This window comes from Echeneis naucrates, chromosome 5 (assembly GCF_900963305.1).
Source record: "Echeneis naucrates chromosome 5, fEcheNa1.1, whole genome shotgun sequence".
In the NCBI taxonomy this organism is placed as follows: Eukaryota; Metazoa; Chordata; class Actinopteri; order Carangiformes; family Echeneidae; genus Echeneis; species Echeneis naucrates.
This window is the reverse complement of record NC_042515.1, coordinates 13,281,525-13,299,121: the sequence shown is the minus strand read 5'-3', so window position 1 is coordinate 13,299,121 and position 17,597 is coordinate 13,281,525. Positions and strand designations below refer to the sequence as shown.

The 17,597-nt window shown below is 40.6% G+C and overlaps 1 protein-coding gene across 1 annotated transcript in view; it reads left to right on the top strand.

The window, feature by feature from the left end:
- tex264a (testis expressed 264, ER-phagy receptor a) overlaps nt 1–17,597 on the top strand; it is a 54,475-nt gene continuing 36,878 nt past the window's right edge. Inside the window, exons 1-2 of the mRNA XM_029501983.1 lie at nt 1–258; nt 10,899–11,120. Coding sequence (XP_029357843.1) covers nt 1–258; nt 10,899–11,120 — 480 coding nt within the window. The remainder of the gene's footprint in view (nt 259–10,898; nt 11,121–17,597) is intronic.

Below are 17,597 nucleotides of genomic sequence, written 5' to 3'. Positions count from 1 at the left end.
ATGTCTGATTTCATTCTGCTGGTCCTGATAGTCGTCTTCCTGCTGTGTCTGCTTGTGACAGTGGGGGGTTTCCTGGTCTACTCGGGGCTTTTGTCGGATGTGGTGATAAAGACCGGGCCCCCTCCCATCAAGAATGTCACCATCGCCTATAAGTTCAGAGAGGGATCATACAAGGACTGCGGAGCAGCCTACACCGAGAGCTGCAGCGTCGGGCCCCAGCTGAGCACCATCGGTGTCTTCTACGATGACCCCAAACAGGTGAGGCCCCGACACCTGAGAGCCTGAGACCTACCCCTCACACTGGGCTTACACCTGACATGACATAACCACCGAGACCGCATGTACTGTGTCTCCTGATAAGATGTTATGGTTGCTGAGATGTCTCATGTTTGACCTGGACAGAGTCTACAAAGGTCACCCAGGCACTGATATTGTGCATTAAACTGCAGCTATCAGCTGTTGATCTGCTGTGTTAAATGTTTATTTCAACATGTGACACGTCTTTACGAATGTGTTGTAAGTTTGCAGTCACAGAGCTCAGTTGACAGCAAAGTGACAACATTGATCAAAGTCAAATCAAATCAGATATTTGTAAAGCGCCAAATCATAACAAAGTTACATCAAGGCACTTTACATATGGAGCATGTCTAGACCTTTTACATTTGGTTGACATTACATTATAGAAAACGTATTATGGAAAAAGTTTTCCCTTTTTAACACGTCACCTTCAAGTCTAAGAAACTTGTTGCAGTTTATTTATCCCCAGTGTCTAATTATCTAAATGATTAATGATAAAGTGTTAGTTTGAATAAGAAAATTGGCAATTCATCACATTTAGGAAGCACAAAATATTTAATTTTGGCCTATTTTCACCAAGAATAGCTAAACTATTGACTCATCATTGGTAGTTAATCTCTTCAATAGCTCTGTCAAGCTATTGAAGATATTTAATATCTTTATTTATGTGTTCTTAACAATATAACAGCCTGAAGGTCGCGAAAGTGTAATGTACTGTATAACTTGATGTAATCCTGTGTAATACAGCAGGTGTGGCTCAATGGGTTAAAAGAAAAAGCTGCCTTCTGGAGGAGCGGCGTCTGAATGATGAAACCAGTCAGCTGTTCAATGCCACGTTGCACTGTTGATATTTTTTCCCTTCTAATCTGTGGCTCAAGGGTGCTTCTGCATTTGTCTGCTTCTGACTCAAGCATGGAAACCAGACTCCAAAGCAGAAGGGCAAACACAGCCTCTTCTCTTACGTCTGAAGAGAACTGACACATGTATTAAAATGTACACCTTTTTTTGTTTTTATTTTGATCTTCATCCAGTTACATGGCACATTAATTCTGCCTGCATCAGCCCCATTCTAAGCTAAATTCATATGTCCGATGAAATGGTCAGCCCTTGACTCTAATTTGTGGTTGTCTTCTGTTTTAACTCCACACACCACCATTCATCATCACTTTTGTTTTTAGTAAACAAGAAATGTCTGTATGGCAGCTGCTTGTTTAGACAGGAATGTTGAAGTTCCAAACTGATATGGGAGGGAAGCAAATGTGCCATATGGTATAATTCTCAGGGGTATAATACTGTCTATTTTGCACTTTCCATGATGTAAGAACTAAACTATACAACACCTTTGTCCTTTGACTAGCTCAAATTATGTCAGTAATTTGCCGTGTTAGTCAAGGTTTGGTGACTTGAGCCAGCTGACAACAGGATGGCAAAATAGAGGCTGTTGGCCGATCAGCTAAAATGAGGTCTCTGGATTTCTGTCTGTGAGTTTCAAAATTCAGTCAAAACTTAGAAACCTTTTGTTGAAACCAAAATGATTCAGACTGGAAGCACTTTGTTTGCCTTTAGAGTTTCTCTGTAGCATTTTTTATGTGTTAGTGTGAGTTTGTGTGGGCGCGGGGATGGGGGGGTGGCAGCGACTGGCGGCTGGCTTTAGGAGGAAAACCTGACTGCAAATCATACCAGTCTGATCATGTGGAAAAAGGCTCGTTGAGTTTTGTTTTGTTTTGTTATTATTTATTTATTTTTTACTTTTCTGCTGGTGTCAGTTTGTGGAGAGTCTGAATCATAAGGAGCTCTTACAGGATGGTCAGAAGTCTCTTTTACCAACAGACCATAGAAAATTTATATAGACCTGATGACTACTGGGATCTGTGTGTATTTGAGTTCTGCTGAAATCACATTAATAGATTAAATAAAAAAAAGATTCCTTTTGATTTTGTCTTTGTTCACTTTTCACAAATGAAGAGCTCTGATTGGGCTGATTGGGCCATGACAGCATGTAGTAAGTTTTTAATTCATGACTGGCACGTCATCACTGAAGTCAAAAAGGACAGGAATCATTGTTTTTGTTTGGTTCAAGTCATTAGAATTTGTTAACCAGAGCCACGAATGAAAAATAACTGAAGATGCAGTTAATATTAATGCCCATCTTGGTGATTCTAAGTCTTGAGCCCTAATAATTGAGCAATTTGAGACTACATGTTGTGGACGCACTGAGGTCTTCAGGAATTTAGGAGGTGGACTTTTCACTTTTCACTTTTTTGCAGTGGAGTTTCCAACTTGTTGTCTTTGACCTCATTATTCGTGATGACTTCTGCACCTGATGTCATGCTCTTAAATCCTCAAAGGTGTTCACTGATGCTTTTAATAATTAAACAAACCAGCTTAGGATATGGCACAAGTCAAATCTTTTGAAAGAGTTTCTATGAATTTAATAGGTGAATTTTCATGAGGAGATATTTAAGTTTTTCTGCATCCACAGGTTGTCTAGTAGAGAAATGTTTTCATGTATTTGATCTCACCTGCTTGAAGGAGCCCGCAAGTTATTGTGTTACAATGCAGGACACTTGTGTAACTTAGTGTAGAGGAAAGTATGGGCCTCCTCTTTCTAAACTGGATCACTAAAACAGGTTCAATGGTCCATCGTGTTATCTACATGTGAATATGATCTGAATATTTGTGTGTTAATACATTTACTTTGTACTTTTTGACTTCCAAGCAGCATGTGCTGTGCAGAGCTACTAAGATCGACACCACTAGATGGCAGTATTGGCACTGACATTGAGTTTGTGTGGGTAGCAGGAACAGTCTCTCATCCCACTGATCTTAATACTTAATTCACTATCGTGGAATAAGTAGTGCAACTCAACCTCATATTATTCATGCAGTCAAAAATGAGTTTCATCACATTAAAGTAAAATTTGGATTTTAAACTTTCACCAGCCACTCTGTTCATCGGTCACTGCCATTGCTGTGGTTTTACTCAAGAGCATACCTGCTTTCCAGAAACTCATCATTTGCATTCAAGCTGGCCATGATCAGTAAATACAATGAAAGCCAGCAGGACCATTTGATCAAAGGGTAGACTTGGGTCGTAGGAACTGAATCCATTGTATGTCTGGCAGGCAGCTTTCTGGACATGTGTGCAATATTTGATTCTGATCTGCACTGATACAGGCAGGTGGATCACATTGTCACTTGTTCTGCTGACTCGTTTGTGGAAATACTTTAGCAGCCATTTAGCACTAAATCTAATTGCTTTTCTTGCTGCCTCTTTCCTCGGTGTTTCCATTCATGCATATGTGCGTGCATGCTTTGCCTATAATTGCCATAGTATATTTTCCCAAAGGCCCGAGGGCTTGGACTGTGTTGCAGTTTTTGCTGAGAAGCATCAACTGGACAGTTGCTCACATCCACGAGGCTTACACTTGAGCCTAAATTAACCATTGGAGGCAAGAACTGCCTCAAGCTGAGCTCTAATGTGGATTTAATACAAGCCTCAGATTGGATGTACAGCATTCTGCCTGTCTGCAAAGAGTCTCCAAAGTGAATGTATTAACAAGAGAGGTCAGTGGTGAATGCTCAGAGGCCAAAGTTTGTGTCATGAGGGATGAAACAAGAAATTATCAGAGGCCAAGGAAGTCAAAGATAAAGCCTTTCAGGGTCTGTGTGGAGTTAATAGGTGCAAATTTATGGTTGGAGCTTTTCTTTAACCGTGTTGCTGCTTGTATTGTGGATATAATGAAATCTGTCTATAATGGTTGAAACTACACAGCAAGTGCATCTGCTTTTGGCACCGATGATGTGTTGCGTTTGTATTGAGGCTAAACTAGAGCTGCTGTTTGGTTCCTCCTCTGATCAGCTGATTTCCCATTTTGTTTAAGCTTCTGAAGCAACCCTACTCATGGCTCCCCATGACAAGAAGGGGAAAATGAAATGTCATGTGTACAATAGATGTATATGGGAGTGGCAGTGAGGGATGAGATATTAGGTCTGCAACTGCCTTGGAAGAGGGGTATAAATTGGAGTCTGACTCACCTTGAGAGCCTCGCAGTGCTCCAATTCATCAATCGGAATTTCAGATCAGAGCGCAGAGCATCGCTGCGCTCCCAGTCAAATTTATTAACATTTTACTGCCGTTTGTCTGTCGACAGCAACAGCATGAAAGAGAAGCTTCTGCCAAGGAGTTGCCTCTTTTAAAGGTGGATATAAAATGAGATATAAATACGCTGATACTCTGAAGTCTGGTCCCACAGGTCTTCAAGTCAATATTATTTGAAATTGTGGACACGCTGTCTCTCCCTATAGTATGAGACCCCATTAATGTTTATGGACATTCCCACTATGAGTGAGATACAGCAAAACAACAGAACCAACACAGAAAATATGAAATTGAGAACAACTTTTTAAAATCCTCAACAACTGTTGAATGTATTTAATGACACCATTTCTATCCAATTTTACCAACTGTTTTGGAAAAAACACTTTACAGGCTGACATATGGCCATTAGTCAGTGAAACAAGGTGCTGAAGAATGGCTTTAAATCCTTTGCACCATCAGTCCTGCGACAAGTATTGGCTTTTCTGCCTGTGTTATGATGCGCAGGATGTTGGATTACACAGCTGAATATTTATCAGACCAGCTTAGAAGCAGCAGGGAGGTGGAGAAATAGAGCTGAACGTTTATAGAAAAGGAAGTAAGCCTATGCAGAGGAGGGAGGAATTCATTCATATCTCTTATTAGGGACGATTATCTCCATGCTCTGTGATATTTGGCTGGAAGAATGCCATACTGTGTCCAGCTGGCCAAGGAGTGGTGAACCAACTCCACAACTGTGGCAAAGGAAAACTGTGTCCTCCCTCCAGCAGGCTGCTTATCCTCGCCGGTAATTATACATGCCAGAACTCCCAGGATGCCATGTGCAATTACTAGCTATGTCTGAACACAGCCTAAAGGGACAGAACTGCACTTGGTGAAAGAAATAGAAACCAAAAAAAAGATTTCCACTGGCTCCTGACTCAAGGGGCCACTGGGGCCAACGCCTCAGCGCTGCAGTGGGTGTATAATCTGATTTGGACGCTTGAGGGTCCCTCTTCCAAAGGAGGACATGTTTGAGCTTTGTAGTTTGAATGTGTCGTAATTGTGCTTTCACAGTCAATACAAGCAATGACACATTTATGTGGTGGTGTGCTCACATTGAAGAATTACCTTCACCATGCAGTGGGTTTACTTTAAGTGTCTTTGTTTGGCTTAGCTGGCTGTCTTAGCTTTCCCTGTTAATTCAGTTGCAAGCAGTCCGTTACAGTATACCTCTGGTGCCAGCGGTGTGCAGCCCTATTAGTTTCAGTTTCCTTTCTGGTGACTTTGTCTCTGGTGCCTCATATGCCTATGGGGGGGCTTCCAATCAGCTGAGACGGGTTTTCGCACTGACATGCTGAGGAGAAAGACAGCTCTTGTTGAGAGACTCCTCACCCCCTTGTTCTTCTTGTTGCCCATGTGTCAGGTTCCTTGCCTGCTTGTGGAAGTGCCCTAAACACCATCTGTCTTGGTGTTCCAGAAAGAAAATGATACTGTGAACCACTGAACTGAAGGAGAGAGCGCTCCAGCAAAAGCAGTGATGTGTATTGTTTGTGCAATACATTCATCTGATGCAATTGGATTGTAGATGAAACATGATTTTTTTTTCTTTTTTTTTTTTTTTCCTCCCTCTCTTTTTGGGGGGGCGGCAGGGGAGGTTGTTATCTGTTCAACACAAACTTGGTGTGTTCTTTGTGAATGCTGCATTTGCTGCTTGTCATGGTTCACAGTGTAGAGGTCTGGAGAGGCTCCCAGTTGGTAAATTTACCAACTGAAGCGCAGTGGTGAAGGTTCCTTGTATAATCATAGCCTTTTAGCTCCTTTTTGGCATAATGGTCATCCCATTTTGCTCAAAAAGGCATGACGAGTAAACATAAGATGCTGGGCTGTTTAAAACACCTTTTAATTTCATTCATAAATTATTGAATTCTTCGTCTCAAATTCCTTACAAGAATACAGAGTTACTATTGAAAAGTAAAATCAGTCCTTGAATTCTTCTTTGTAACAATGCCGCCTTTCTCTCCCATGGTTTGTATGATTATAGTAAGAGTGAGAGAGCTGATGTTATCCTCTTCCAATGTTAATCACTCTCACTCTACTAATATAACTTAACATTTTTTTGATGGGCTTCTGTAGCCAGGCAAAGATGGTCTGCTCATTATGATCCTGTCTTTATCCTACAGTTAAGCGGAGCGTTGGTCACTTGCCCTGATTGTTCCTATCCTCTCTAGCCTGCTAATGTTCACAAATTGACCAACTGTGATGAGACCAATTCTAAAAAATAAACCCCGAACAAACAAACAAACAAAAAAAAAAAAAGACCCAAGCATCCCAGGTGGTGATAGCCAGGAGCAAAGCGATGCAAGCCCAAAAGCAGGGAAGATGAAGAGGATAAATTGTCTTTATGTGTCTGCTAATAAAAAATTACCTCTGTCAGCTTTACCTTTTTATCGTTGGAGAGCCCTCATCAATCATAAATACCCGTTGTAGCCTCAAGGAAAGAATTGCTTTTAAAATGACTTTTTCTCCCAACAGGTCATTGGAGACCCGGCTTAGGGGAATCAGGTAGGAGTGGGAATGGCACCATTTGTGAGGGAAAACCATTTTAGCGTCCCGTGGGCCATGTGCTCTACCAAAGTCGGCCTTATATATCTCTCTTTCTTTTTTCTTTTTTTTTCCCAATTTGATGAGCCTGCCTGGCATGAAAATTTTGGAGCACAGCAGAGGCATGTCCATTTGTTAAATTGTAATGAGACATTTTTGTTAGTCTAGCAGATACCTCAAGCCCACTATTAACTGAAATTTGTGCTCTGCAGCTTGAGAGAGAAACGTAATATTGCAGTGTTCACTTTCTGAAGTAAAAGCTCCACAGTCCTTCCATTATTTGGCTCTTCACTTTTCACCAGGGCCAATCAAAAGCCACAGCTGGTTTTCCTCAGCTACCTACAAGACTAAGAATCACATTCTGCTTCTTAAGACAGAGCTTTGGCAGCTGCAGACTTTTCAAACGCTGCAGCCGAGCAACTGAATATCTCCACCTTTTTGTGGTGGTAGAATTTCAGACACAAACAAAACAACGGTGGTGGAGAAGACAAGAAAAGTCAAGTACACGGAGTGGTGTTCCTCTCTCTCTCTCCTAATTGCCTGCGGTCTCTGGGGTGTGTTATTGGGAGAGAGGCAGAGATGCGATGAAGTCAGGGCTGCTGTTTGTTCTTGCCACTGTGTGGGATGTGAATGATAGCTAGAACTCTGAATGATATAATTAGTGAAGTACTGGTTTGGCTAACGCACTCTAGTCTATCGGTGCAGAGAGCATGAGAGCGTGTGATGACAAGATACTGAATTAAGAAGTAGGAGGACAGTTGTTATGGTCTTTGTGTTTCAGTGGTTATTGTTGAGTTTTATCATAGACCACCAGTGTTGACAGGGAGTAACACCCAGTGTATATACACAAGCTGTCTTGACAGCCCATACATTTGATGTGTTTATGTAGGAAAGCGGGCCAACCAACCCATACACATAATAATACATCTAAGATGTCATTTAATTGCTATATATATATTATAAGACAACAAGACGTGCTGTTACTTCAGTATTAATACTGTGATGACATGATTATATTGTTAGATTGTTTCAGAAAAATGTGTTCAAATTGATCCATGGCTACCCGCAACTGATTTAGGGACAAACGTCACATGTCACATGGGCATTTGCTTATTTTATTCCTTTTATTCCTTGTATTTTTTTATATAATGATGAATATACTGTATGTACAGCAGCACGGTGCCATGCTGGTTAGGTGGTGACTCTAAATAGTCCAGTAGCTCTGAGAGTGAGTGGTTGTTGGTCTCTGTGTGTCTCTGTGTGTTGGCCCTGCGATGGACTGGCGACCTGTCCAGGGTGACCCCGCCCTCGCCCAGTGTGAGCTGGGATTGGCTCCACCACTTCCTGCAATCTGGAAATGGAAAAGTGGTCGAAGAAGAATGACTGATCGAACAAACATTTCTATGATCAGTGTTATCAGAACTATTTGTGCATGACAAGAAACCCATCTCCTCTTCCTGGGTTTGATATTACTAGTTATAGCTTACTGCATTTACAGATTCATTCTGTTTAGAAACTATAGCAGCCAGTGTGACCAATGGCAGTTTGTTCCTTCGGTAAAGACATGGGGAGTGGAAACGGTGTTTTTTCTGAAGATAGATTATTATTATGACGATTATGAACTCATCTAAGTCATTCAAAGTGCTCACTCCACTATTATGTTTTTGGATGTAATTCATAACAATCTTTCATAAGATGTTGCACTTAGTAAATGTGTATACCTTACCAGAAAATAGAAACTTAGACTTTGCCACATTGCAGCAATCACTCGTTCTGTCATTTCTATCACAGCCATAGTAACTGTGTTCACACTGAGCCGTGTTGTAAATAGATCTTGTATATCTCATGCCTTGAATGGATAAAATCAAAAGCAGGTGATCTGTTTTCCCTGACTTGCTGTCAAACATGGTGACAGTAAAGATTATCTGTTCATGTTGAACAGGCATTGTCAGTCATTATTATTGCAGAACATAATGAAGAGATTAAGAGGCGCTAAAGTTTAGGTAGGGATGTTTAAATGGAATTATCTCAGCCCGGGAGCCTCACCGACAGCCAGCAACACTGAATTATGGCACAAAAGCTGCTATATGAACAAAATAGGACCATGGGAACAGAGAAGTGTAGTAGCAGAACAATGCTGCCAAAAAAAGGCCTGAATGTGAGAAATTAGATGGAAAAAAAGTGAAGGTTGTAGCATTAGAAGTGATAATTATACAATAGTGCCAGGGACATGAAGATGAGTGTTGCTGACTTCCATCTGTGCCCCCTCAGTGCCAGCCCTCCTCTGACAGTCGGTGTCACGGAGCAGAAACCAGCAGCAGAACTTAAAGAACCTTACCAGGACTTTTGCACATTTTTAACATCGGACTTACTTTGTGTACTTTTTGAGCTTTAAAGTTTGTTATCTAATCCTTCATCTCCCCACGGGTTCCCAAAGTAGTTTTCTTTTATCTGTGTCAAAAGAATATCATTAATCACTGCGGGACGATAATCACATACTGTACCAATTTAATGAGTGCAGTGTGAAGACACTTTTCTACTGCTTTTTCACAACTTCATAACATGGTCTATCTGTCTATAGCACAGTACACCCATACTATTCAGATGATATGTAGTTGTGCATCCAAAGTGAAATTTAAAAAGAAGGTAATGTGTTACATTTTGAATAAATTGAAAAAAGAAAATGCACAAAGGTGGCATAGTCCTTTGACTATAGATTTTACTTCTCCATTAGAAGCTGTATAGACAGAAAAAAAACTGCAAAAAAAAAAAAAAAAAAAATCTGAGTGATATAATCTCTTTTTAGATCCTCCTCTGTTCTGACTGAAAACTCCCTGAGTGTGATTTTATTTCTTTCATATCTACATGCAGATGTGAAGGAAATCCAGATTTAAATTTTAGCTTATGTCTGATCTCCTAAAGCAAGAAAAATTACCCCAACCTGTTTCAGGGATGCAGTTATGTTGCTAAACTTACTCTAATATGTTGGTATCAATATCTGTTAACAGGCCATATAACAGGTTTAATCTGCAAAACATAAGTAGGTTTGATGGAATCTGAAGCAGGTATTATTTCTAACATTTTAGTATTTGCATGAAGCTTGGTGTAAATATAAGAGCTTTTGCAGCATTAAAACAATATGAACCATTGTGCATGTGACCTGGCTGTTGGATATCTGGAGTAGGATGTGTATGGGAGCAAACAGCTTTCTGTCTGGTGACTTCAGAATATGTGAAGGTGCAACGTCTCCACAAGTTTAAATCAAACGGACTCAATATTTATTTCCAAATGTGCAAATTATTCACCCCCCATATTAGGCCTTTCTCTTGGCCTCGGTTTGCTTTGAGGGCCTATAGTTGGTACTAATAATTCATAACAAATGTATGTAGAACAGAACAGCATTCTACATATAATCAAATGTAAAATATAACATTCTCAAAGATTTCACACTGTCCGCAGACTTGATGCTCTTCAAGTGTGTCAAGATGATTCTTCATCAAAATCGTCTTTGAATCAGTATCATAGCTAAACTTGACTGAATAACGTTTTCAGTTCCTTTAATCTTCGTTGCGATGCAGCAGCCTGCAGACAGAAGAAATCATGTCATTTACCTCGTATACATGATCTGCGACTTGGTACCAAATCCTTTCAAAATGAAAGAAACACTTTTTCTACACCCTCAAATTGGCTCACTACTATATTAGATTTTTAACATGTTTTACTTAACAAGGGTAACTTCAGAGACTGTGATATATTTGTGGTTCAATATATTTCTATCTCAAATCAGCAGAAACTGTGTGAAAAAAGCCACGTCGTTCTTCCGACAAAGGGTGTTACTTTGCCTTGTGTTTGATGGTCTTATACATAAGAATGAGTTTCCGCTTGTGCTATATTACTTCTTTCCCTCTTTCTCTTCCAGAGGCCTTCAGAGAAATGTCGCTACTTGGTGGGAAGTGTCCTGTGCAAGGGTGAAGAGAAGCCAGATGAGGAGCTGCAGAAGCTGTATGAAAAGTTTGGCTTCAAGGTGTTTTCTCTGCCAGAAGTGAGCCATGCTGTGACCACCAGCTTCCCCTGCACCACACCTCTGTCCCATGTGCTGGGGCCTTACAGGGTCTACCCGAAGCTCACTTCTTACATTGAGGTATGGGTGATAAGAGCATATGTCAGTCATTCAAAGGGTCATGCTTGGACGCGGAGTATCTTACATTTCGAGGTGCAGCTTGGTGGTGAAGACTTGTCCATCTGTTAAAAAAGGATCCCTTTGTAAAGGCCTTAAGAGTGTTTACAAGACATCTTACATTTCTATTAGAAAGCTTCAGAGTCATTATTTCTTTCATACCTGTTTTCTGCTAAGAAAAGTGTATCAAAAATTAACATGGCAGTTTTCTTTTTTTTTTTTTTTTTGAATCTTGAGTGGAGGGCAACCATCTTGTGCTCATATCTGCCCACTTGTCAAAAGCCCCTCACTTATGTGTTGTTTAATTCATCACATGAGATGAGGTCTTTAAAAGAGATTAAGAATAGATGACAAAGTAAGAAATGAAGGTATGTTGAAGTCCTGCAGCCCATATGCTCTGCTTCATGTCCTCAGGACAGGCCTCAAAAAGCTATTGACATTTACTGATGACATTTACACACATGGATTCATTTAGGGGCATCCCACTGCATGAATAATGTGCCATGTGCACTTGTGTGTGAGTGCAAGCACGTCTGTCCATCTGTTTATTTAAGCCTCTGTCTCGTCACAGGAGGACACGTTTCCTTGTCAAAAATCTAACATCATGCCTATAAAATAAGCCAAGTGCTGTTACTTGCTTTGCGAGCAGACCAAGCTTTTCTTCTTATATTCATGACTGTAGAAGATGGGGAATTTACACAGGACTGCTCAATTGCAAGAGAGGTCACATTTGAGTGCTTAAATTCATCAGTATTCCTCTGTAACTCTGAGAAACTTTGTTTTATTTCATCAGTAAGCTGCAGTGCTTTGAGTTGCCTGCGCAAACCCAAAGAATGATCGGTTTAGTAGTAGTAATCATGCAAACGGTGCCATAATGACTTTGGAGTAGTGCTTTACTGTGGTGATTCCTCCATCTGTTGTTGTGTTGAGCACTGAAAGTAAAAGGGGGTGGACCCAGCTAATGGCATTGCTCATTTGATGGATCCAGCAATGTCAGCATATGAAAATGATGCTAAAGATAGCCTGTGTGTTGTATAGGCAGACCGTCTCAGTTGGTCTTAATGTTGATTTTTCACCCTGACGTTGCATCAGACGTTATAGAGGCCACTGACCAGTGTATAATATATTAGTTTGTTTAGAAAAAACAAAATGAACCCAATAGCCTTGTAGCTATAGACCTATATAATATTGAATCAGTACAAAAATATATAAAATTGGACGTAATCTCTAGTTCAGGTGACACCCAGTGTTACACCCAGATATCACCCCATTACACCAAGACAGACCTCAATTTGAAGTACCACATCCATTTTCACAATACAAGTTGCATTATTAGACTGCAGTAATCTTTAGCAGCTCTGGCCTTGTAAGAACCATTGTCTGTCTCAGCTTTGGTCTGTATGGCAGCGTCCATACCCCGATACATCAGTGTGCCAGGCAAATGTGTGCTGACAGATGAAACGGTATGAAGGCATGGGAATAGCACCACTCAAGGTTAAAATTTAGTGGCTCTCCCTTTTAGATTGTAGTGCTTATATGTAATCATGGCCAGTGTCGATGTGCATTTCCAGTCAGCCTGCAGCTCTGTCTGTCAGGGAAGCTGATGCCACTGAGAAGATGCATCTTTCTTTTCTCTTTTTTTTTTTTCCCTTCTACTCCCTTGCCCTTGTCTGCCACGAAGCAGAAGCACTTGTCGCAGTCCATCAGTCAACCTGATTGCTGTTCCAGGTCACTAAGGTGGTGCTCTTTTTACACTAGATATGCTAATAACACACCACCCTCCAGAGCTGTGGAGTTGCGAGGGTGCTAAGCATATGAACTACAGCAAAGCTAATGAATAATGGAGTGTGGTTTATAGAGGCTTGGTTTAGAGGATGGTATGTGAATGTGCTCGAAATGCATACATACTGTTATGATTAATTGAGTAGGTTTGTAGCATGAGGGTCTCGGAATGGTGGGAGACACTGGTGTGACACAACCTTGTACTCCGTGGATTTGTCGAGCTTTTTCACAGCTGCAGCTACAGCAAGGTGACGAGAACAATAAGATTGGAGGAAAGTAGAAAATTGTGGACGCTAAAGCTGAAGCAATAACAAAATTCTCTGCCCTGCGACATATAGTGATTTGGCAATTGTTCTTATGAAAATATCGATTAGTGCAGCTTTAAGGCTTAAAATTCTCATATTAGAGAAACCAGTGCTACCAGTGAAACTCGGGGAAGCCAATCTGGTTGAGCTTATTGTCTGGCCCTGTGCCCAGAAAAGTGTTTTCTCAGGGAGTCTGGTACACCTCCTGGTCTCCTGCAGTGCTTCACTTATCACAGAGCAGGTTAAGTACATAACTGCCCTTTTTCACTTGAACGCCTTCTCTCCGCTCCAACAACACCACCTCCACAGTAGCTTACCTTGCCTTATCTTTTCCACACACAAACTCATAGAGACATGTAATTGCAGCTATAAAGTTATGAAATAGGGGATCTGTGTTCACTGTATTGAACTCTGATGTTTTTCCGCCCTGCTAATAATCCAATGGCATCAGACATTGGATTATTAGTGGATTATCATTCAATTAGCAGAGTAGCAGAGGAAAATCTGAGATCTTGGCAAATTTTTGGTTGCGTGTTCATATCCGTCCAAATGAGAGCACTGAGTGGGTGCATTTGACCATTGGATGCTTTGGATTATATCATTTCCTGGTAAAGAAGCCCAGTGGGGGAGGAGGGAAAAATGGACAGATAAAGAAGTAGCTTTCACACTATATTAACAAATTTGGCCAAGCCCTTTTAATCTATTTGAAAGCACCTTCTTAGGCCATAAACAACAAAATCAACCAACCATTTGGGCTTTTTTTTTTTTTTTGTGGCTGCCTCTGAGAAAATTTACACTAGTCCCTGGGAGCAGAAAAAGGAAGGAGGTAGGAAGCTGAGAGCTCCCACCAATTTTGTCAACCATTTATCTAAAGCAAGCACCCTAAAGACACCGTAATTTTTCTCAGATTTTCTTCTTCATTGAATCATGCCACTGTGTTGTTTGCCTTGCTGGTCTCGCAACAATTTAACAATACAATTTTTGTATGCCTTTTATTGCTACCATTTGGGATGCACTGCTATTGCAGAATGTGTATCCATTTTATCCTCAGTTGTTTTGTATGGTTGTTCGAGGCTGTCGATGAAATATATTTTGCAGTAGGTGTAGGTGAAGCAATCATAAGCAGTGCTTTGACAACACAGTCAGTTTCTGCTCACACTGTAAACAGAGCTGAAAAAAATCTGTATTAAAGAATAGTTTTTTCAACATATATATATATATATATATATATATATATATATTTTTTTTTTTTTTTTTTTTTCCAATCTAATGCTTCGGCGGGGAAAGTTCCAACAATCTGCAACTGCCATGATGATAGAAAAAGCTTTCAGCTCACCGTCCACAGTGTTAGGGCGACGGGTGTGTTTTCACTGAGTGTATGGCAGACGAAGCTGACATCTGTTCTCTGTATGTCCTTCCTGGTTAAACTATTTTAAAGCATTTCCTGTGCAGAATTGTTTGACATGTTTGCTAGCCTCCTGGTGTCTTCTTCTCTATCTTTGCTCATGCATCACAGCAGTGAAATAGTACAATGTAACTAAACCTTTTTAATCATACACTACCAGTCACTATCAGGCTTCATCCTTGTCGAATAATTAGAATCAAACTATATCACAGTCATATGATATATGATTTTCAAATTCTGAAACCAAGATGAACATGAGTTTTGGGGTCCTTCTCTGGTAAATTAGAGGTAACTCCTTTGTCTATTTTTACCTTTTTCAGTTTGGCACCTTCACGCTCTGCCACTGTAGTGTTGATTCCTCACCTCCATCCTGTTCATGGTTTATTCACCAGCCTCTCTCCCCTATCTTCTTCAATGTTATTTGTTAATTGTTAAATAAAATATAGAAAAATTGATTTGCTTGTCCAGAGCGTCTATATTTCATGCAATAGCCTGATTAGGGTTTAGCCAGTGGAACTGTGCCGATTTCAGGTGCATCCACAGAGTAAGAAGAAGAACTGAGCTGCCCTTTGTTCTGGTTAGGAGATTCTGTGGGTGAATAAATCAATGTGCTCGTCACTTTTTTGGAACTAACTCTTACCAAAAATGATTATGAACTGTGGAGTTGGAGTAGTTCCCCGAGGGTTGCACATCACATCAAACACACACGTCAAACCACGCTATAGAAAATTCTCTATTATTAGCATGTCACATTTTATATCTGTCAGTCAAAGGGATCCAGCAGGATAGTGAACAGAAAAAGATTAACTCTTAAAGTGCCTCTGTGCCTCCACCGCTTCTTGTAGTGCAGTCTGTGTCCTGCGTTGTGCTCCCACAACCATATAGACAGGCAGATGGACCACTCCAGAGTAAAAATCACGTTAAATGATGGTTACAAAGCCAAATGCTTCCTTCACAAAGTCAGGAAAGGGAATCCTCCCACCTACAATGTTTTTTTCAATATCACAGTTTTATTCTGTTATCTAGCTGACAGAGCTGAGTTCAGGTACCAGTTTTAGGGTTGAAGCTCACAACTCACTTGTGGCTTTGCTCTACAGCATGCACCATACACACATAGGTTCCTCTGGGCCCATAGAAAGCATAGATTTTTAAAATCTCTCAAGGTGTTTGGGAACAAGGTTATCAGATTATCTATTTAGGATTATTTTGAGGCGTTATTCAGAGATTCTTTTTTTCCCTTTTGCCCTACCTGTCCCCTCCTGTCTCGTTGTACAAAGTATGTAATAATGCAGTATGCAAATACACTTCCCTTTTTCTATTTATTTTGAGTGGATGTCATTAGTTCTCAGCACTGGAAATGAACAGTTGATATTCTGACACAAGAAAAGAGGGCATTACATTTATTTATTTGTGGACTGCACAAAATATTTTTTTAAGTAAACTAGAACTTTTAGGGACCTTTACTATTTCTTCTTACTAAGTCGGAGTCAGACCAATCTACAAATGCTTTCTTACATCTCTGCATGCAGCTTCTTACCTGAGCTCATCTTATGGATATCTGTGGGGTCAAAAGGGAACTGTTCAGCATATGTTACCTTCAAGCTGCAAGATGAGGAATTACAAACACATCCACGTGTTTTTCTTGCTCCTGCAACTACAGTTGGGGTTATTCAGTCATTATGCTACTGCCCATGACACCCTCTACAAGCTCTAACCCGATAGAGTAAATGCAGTATTGCTGTTCCACACTTTGAGCACTGTGTTGTCTGCATTATCATCAGCCTGCACAAGGTTGTACGTTGACCCTCCCCAGTCCTTTTGTCAGGCAGTGAAAACCTTCAACCACCCCAAAGGGAAATCGAGACAGGGGAAGGTGTGGCAGGATCACACCCTCTTTGATCCTCTTCAGCCCCACTGCATCTTTAATGCCACAGAGGCTTTGGGTGCAGATTCCCATAACTGTTCTCTGTTCAGCAATGTCTGCATGGAATTGAGCAGAATGGCGGGAGTTTTGCCTTCGATGCCATCAAAGACAGCAAAGTGAGTCGATAAGTGCTGTGCGTGTTTGCGCGTGTCCCTGTGAGTGATTGCTTTGGCGCTTGGTGAAAATTTGAGTTGGACGAGGTAACATGCCTGCCTTTTCTGTGTGTTCGTGTCTTTGTGCTTTAAAATGCAAGTCTTGGTGAGAGCAAGAGAAGTCTCTTTCATTATTAACGTTGTCATTCCCCCCCCATTACATTTTTATCGGTTAACACAAGGTTCTTGTTTCTTGAGGCCTCTCAAACATAATAAGCTTAAAATAACAGAAAGCTCCCGTCCAGAGCTGTTGGCCATCTCTGACTTGCAGTGCTTAATCTTTTGTGTTTACAATTAATATGTCACATTCTTTCGGCATTCTGCAGTTTGAAAGTCTGTGAGGGAAACGTTTTGCTGTGGATGCACAGATCTATATTTAGACAGCAATGATGCTGATGACGGTTTCATCACTTTTTTTTATTTTCTTTCCTACAAAAAGGGGGTTGTGAGGAGCCAAACCCCTATGTACTGTACACACTAGGATTTTTCCAAGATTTCTTGTGATACCTGCTTTCATGCCTGCTGTGTGAGGCTTTCAGAGAACTGTAGCAGCCTTAATGCTCCGTTATGTGTTTTTCACTCCGAGCTGGTTACATTTAAAAGCCCACCTACTGCTTAACCACATTATTCCTGAATCTTATCCTCCTTCATCTTTTGCTGCATCTTTTGAAGGCTTCCATAAATGAGTCACTAATCTGAGAGTCAGTTTTTATGCATTTGATGATGAAAGTATCATCGTGGAGCCAGATTTGAGCACATTTCAGAGGTATGTGTAATTTACTGTCCATTTTATGCTATTGCTGTCCTACAATTGAAGCGTCTTTTCTCAACCTCATTTATAGGATAGGCATAACTATTGTTTATTTTGTTGAT